The sequence below is a fragment of the Nothobranchius furzeri genome, chromosome 2 (assembly GCF_043380555.1).
Source record: "Nothobranchius furzeri strain GRZ-AD chromosome 2, NfurGRZ-RIMD1, whole genome shotgun sequence".
In the NCBI taxonomy this organism is placed as follows: Eukaryota; Metazoa; Chordata; class Actinopteri; order Cyprinodontiformes; family Nothobranchiidae; genus Nothobranchius; species Nothobranchius furzeri.
In genome coordinates this window covers 46,283,887-46,288,294 of record NC_091742.1, presented here as the reverse complement: position 1 = coordinate 46,288,294, position 4,408 = coordinate 46,283,887, and the positions used below count along the sequence as shown (strand labels likewise).

The following is a 4,408-nucleotide window of genomic DNA, read 5'->3' as shown; positions in this document are numbered from 1 at the left end:
CCACTAGTGTAGATTTACCGGCTCATTAATTGGTTTAAATGTCAAACCCAGGAGCCCAAGCAGGAAATCCCTGGGGTGTTGGTCACACAGTGTCTCTATAGATGGCTCTACAGCAGTTATTTATGAACGGCAACATTCAATTATTCCTCTGCTCCAACAGTGGCTGATGCATTTTCAGTCCATTAATGGGCGTCGAACTTTATTTTTGCTGCAGTGTTTATGGCCAGGTCATCACTCTGGGGACTGATGGTGGGATGTAAGTGTTGCTCTGATTTAATAACTCGCCTCTGGCAACAAAAGGTTGACATACATGATTAATGAGAGGAGAATGTCATAAGAGATGGGAGACGTTAAGTAACTATGGAATGACTACATCCCAATGCTCTTACAGATGATCCCAAACCACGGTCTAAGGCTGCTATTTAGTACTTCTCAGAGGCAGAACGCTCTAGACGTCATTTCTACACATTCAGCTGTGAGATCCTGACATATGTGATTCCAGATCAATGAAGAAGGAATTCCTTATGAGCTTCCCGCAGAGAAGAGTCCACCGACACCTTATTAGGATCCCCATTAACACGTTAATGACTCCGTGTCAGCAGGATCTCGTTAAGACTGCACCTGCAGGTTCACAAGAGACCTGATGAAATAATCACAGCCAGAATACTTTTTCACACAACTTTTATTGAAAACTTCTGTCACATTTAATGCAAACACAGTTCCCAGAGTTAACAGAGCTTTATTCTCACACTTCTAGACTAGCTAGCTCTACAACGGTTTCTAGGATCGTTACTTTCTGCGGCATTATTCCGAGCTCTCTGCGTAGGAAGAGACGCTGTGTTCTAAAATCAAGCTTTATTTACAGCCACTGATAACAAGTTTACAATCATTTGAATCTATTCTGCTTCCTAAAGATCTAAGTTTCTTTCTACGTGGATGACACTGCTGTATCTGTAGTCCTCTTGGTTTCAGCCCTTACCTTTGAACAAAACTAACTACAGCAGACAGAACATCAGTGATTTACTCTGCAACTCTCAGAGGTTTGGTTTGTCCTCTTTAGCTTGGTGTTCCCACGGCACCGGGTCATTTTCCTCTGTTTGCGATCCGGTCTCTCTCTCTTGCCAGAACTGCTCCACATCAGGAAAGACCATCCCGTCTTTCAGGCTCACCCTGTCCTCTTCGTTCCCACTCCTTTCTGCACCTTCCTCCAGCTGGAGCTGACTCCCACGGCTTGGTTCTTGGCTGAAGCTGAACTGGCGACTCCTCGCTTTGCTCAGCTGGCCTGACGTTTCTGGTCTGGGACAAGGAGACTGGAGAGAGGTAGGATTGTGCGGTCCAGGTTTAGGTTTCGGTGCAGGCTGCTTGCGCAGGGTGAGGCGCCTCCACAGACCTCTGTAACTTTCTCTGAACTCCTCAGAGAGGAAGAGGACGATGAGAGGGTTCACCAACGACAGAGAGAAGGTGAGCAGCTGAGCAGAAAGGGTCAGGAAAATAGGTGGAGAGGAGATGAGGGGCTGTCCTTCAGTTTCTTTACCCGCTACGTGACGCTCCCAAACCCACACCACCCACTGGGGTAGCCAGAGCACAGCCATGGCCACGGTGAGGCTGAAGAGCATTAAGGTGAGCCTCCTGGATCGGATCTGAGTGCGCAGATTCTGAGTTTTACTGGAGCGGCGCTGGCAGTGGCCGTAAGCCTTCCAGAAGTACATCAGGGCAAAGCTAAGAGGAGCACCGTAGACCCCCAGAGGGTATGCTTTGACATACACTGACATGAAATCCCGGGCTTCAGGAGAGACCCTCAGCACACACACAAGTCCGTGAATCCCTTCCTCCAGCTTTGCAAAAAGCCACAGAGGGATGGTGACGGAGCATGCAGACAGCCAGAGGAAGAAGAGCACCACCAGGATGTTGCCCGTGTGGATGATCACCTGCCTGGTGGGGTTTGATACATAGCGGCAGCATGCTTTGGCCATGAACGCCACAGTGAGGCTCTTTGCCGCCATGCAGGACTGGAGGAACCAGTCGGCCGTCTTGCACACAGCCCATCCCAGATTCCAGCTGGCCTTGGAGTACGACGCAGCCCTGAAAGGCACCGTGAACATCAGCAGGAGCCCGTCTGCAAACATCAGGTTGAAGATGAGAGAGTTGATGAGAGACAGTTTGCCCCTGTGTGCGTTTGAGCACAGGATGACCACTGCAGTCAGGTTACAAGCCACCCCCAACACACAGATGACTCCCAGGATGGCTGGTACCAGGACCCTGAGCTCATTAGGATCCAGGTGCTGGAACGAGTCACGGTCATTGAAGATCCACGTGTAGACGGAGCTGTTCACCACACTCCCATTGCCCCCCATTGGCTTTTCCATTGATTTCAACGAGATGGGGATCTAAAACAAAAAAATGGTTTTTAGTAAAATCAAAGATTAAAAAAGCTTCTTGGTGGAAACTGCTTGGACCACACCGGAGCTCCTACCTGGTTCCGCGTTATCCTGAGACGCGGCGCTGCAGCCTCTGAGGCCAATTATAAAGATGCTGTTTGATTGACAGCTGGCATCCCCAGCTGGGAAAAAGCACTCTGGCTACACCCACATGGGGCCAATCAGCAAAACTCAGCATAATGTGTCCAAATGATTCTAGTGGAGGTCTAACTCTGAGACTAATCAGCCACATTAGGGTTTTACAAACACTGAGTAAGTCTGGAGGTTCAATCAAGAGTCACAAAAAGCTGAGATGAGATCAGTCAGAAGTGACGCTTTTACATTTACGTAGACCAACTCCTGCAGGGGCTCGGGCCACCAGATGGCGCCCTCACCCCACACGCTGCACAGGTCTGACACACTGATTCAACAGATGCTCACAGGTCAGAACACGAGCTTGCAAATCTTTATTCTTTTTTATTCAAAGTGAAGTCTCGTAAGCATAAAGACTGCATGGCATTCCGATACATTCTGAGCTATAAAAGTTGGTTTGTTTCAATTACAAGTGTCACAAAGAAGCTTGTTTAGAAGGTTTTACTGTTAAATGAATCACAATTAAATATTCCCTGATTTTCACAGAGTTCAGTCAGGCCTCAGGCTGCTTCGCTTCACGGGAGTCGGCTCCGGGATAATCCATCAACTGGTCCGAGTGCTGCGGCACAACCCGCTGTCGTAGACGTCGCTCGTCATGGGCCAGAAGAGAAACATGCACAAAGACCAGAACTATCCAAAATAAAGCATGTCCTTCACAGCCTGTGTGCCTCAAATGAGCTGTAGATGTTCACATGACTAAATGCAGGCTGTTGAATTCAGCAGAACCAGAGCATGCAAACGTTTAGGTTTCCATCTACAGATCATTTTCAGCACCATCCAGGCAAAATTACATCTGGTGAAGAATTCAGATTCTCTTCTGGAAAATTCTTTTTGAAGAGAGAAAAAGAAAGAAGTGGCTACGTCGTTTTTCACTTGAGTCAAGGACATCACGCAGGCTGTCCAGGTCCTGACCTAACCCATGTCCTGTAACACCTCGTCCCCATGGGAACCTGCACACAGACTTCTGTCTTCTGTTCTTGTCGTTTGGTAAGAAAGAAGAAGGGACGAGAGCAAAAATCCTACGTACCCCCCCCCCCCACCCCCCATGCTGAATACATCACAACCCCCACATACCAAAAAGAAGGCACCACAGCTTCTAAACAGACCAAGAGAAGGACTCAACAAAACAACAGATTTCAATGAAACACTCTGGAGCCCAGAAGGGCTCCGTTCACATCACAGACTACAGATGTCTCGCCATGGAGACACAAAACCGGTTCTAGTGAGACCCACTCAGTTTCTGGGGCTGGGCTCTAACAGTCTTCTCCACTCAGCGTCCGCTGCTCAGGGTCCTCACATGCACCGCAGCATGAGAAAGAAAGACAGGGGGAGCTGATGCTACACGACACCGAGCCACCCGCGTCCTGTGGGCTCATCCGCCCTCCTCCGCAGGGTCAGAGGGCTGCTGCGTAACGTTTCTCACGCAGCGAACCTCCTGTTGCATAAATGCACTGGAACCACTTCTGCTGGTCCGCGTGGTTAAAATCATTTACATTAGAAGCCATCTTGTGGAATGAAGCTCTCTCCCCCTCACATCCTTTTTACCGGCCACGTCCCCACATCAGTCCGAGGATGGCCGACCCCAGGGTGGGGTGGGGGGTTAAAGACAGCAGCTCCTCGTTGGTGTGGAGCTGCGGGGTCCATCAGGGAACGGGCTGCTGCTTTAGTTCACCTTGTCTTGGAAAATGTAGAGATTATTGGTGGCTGCTACAGCTATGATGTTCTCATGCGGGTGCCACGTTGTGTGCAGGATCTTCTTGCTGAAGTCCAGGCTGTCCACACTGATCTCGTCCTTGCGACGTTTCCCTCCCACACACACCTGCAGGACAAAAACACAG

At 49.4% G+C, this 4,408-nt stretch overlaps 2 protein-coding genes across 3 annotated transcripts in view; both read right to left on the bottom strand.

The window, feature by feature from the left end:
- Positions 1–899: 899 nt before the first annotated feature.
- gpr151 (G protein-coupled receptor 151) lies at positions 900–2,539 on the bottom strand. Its single transcript, XM_015975909.3, has 2 exons — positions 2,474–2,539; positions 900–2,387 (listed from the first exon to the last, which is right to left on the bottom strand). Exon 2 carries the CDS (start codon positions 2,364–2,366, stop codon positions 1,035–1,037), a length of 1,332 nt encoding a protein of 443 aa, XP_015831395.3. The 5' UTR covers positions 2,367–2,387; positions 2,474–2,539; the 3' UTR covers positions 900–1,034.
- A 1,487-nt stretch (positions 2,540–4,026) lies between these two features.
- The window catches only part of LOC107396280 (serine/threonine-protein phosphatase 2A 55 kDa regulatory subunit B beta isoform), a 93,146-nt gene continuing 92,764 nt past the window's right edge, over positions 4,027–4,408 (bottom strand). For both annotated transcript variants that reach the window (XM_070545907.1, XM_054733991.2), the window contains exon 10: positions 4,027–4,389. In XM_070545907.1, coding sequence (XP_070402008.1) covers positions 4,234–4,389 — 156 coding nt within the window. In that variant the 3' untranslated portion in view covers positions 4,027–4,233. The remainder of the gene's footprint in view (positions 4,390–4,408) is intronic.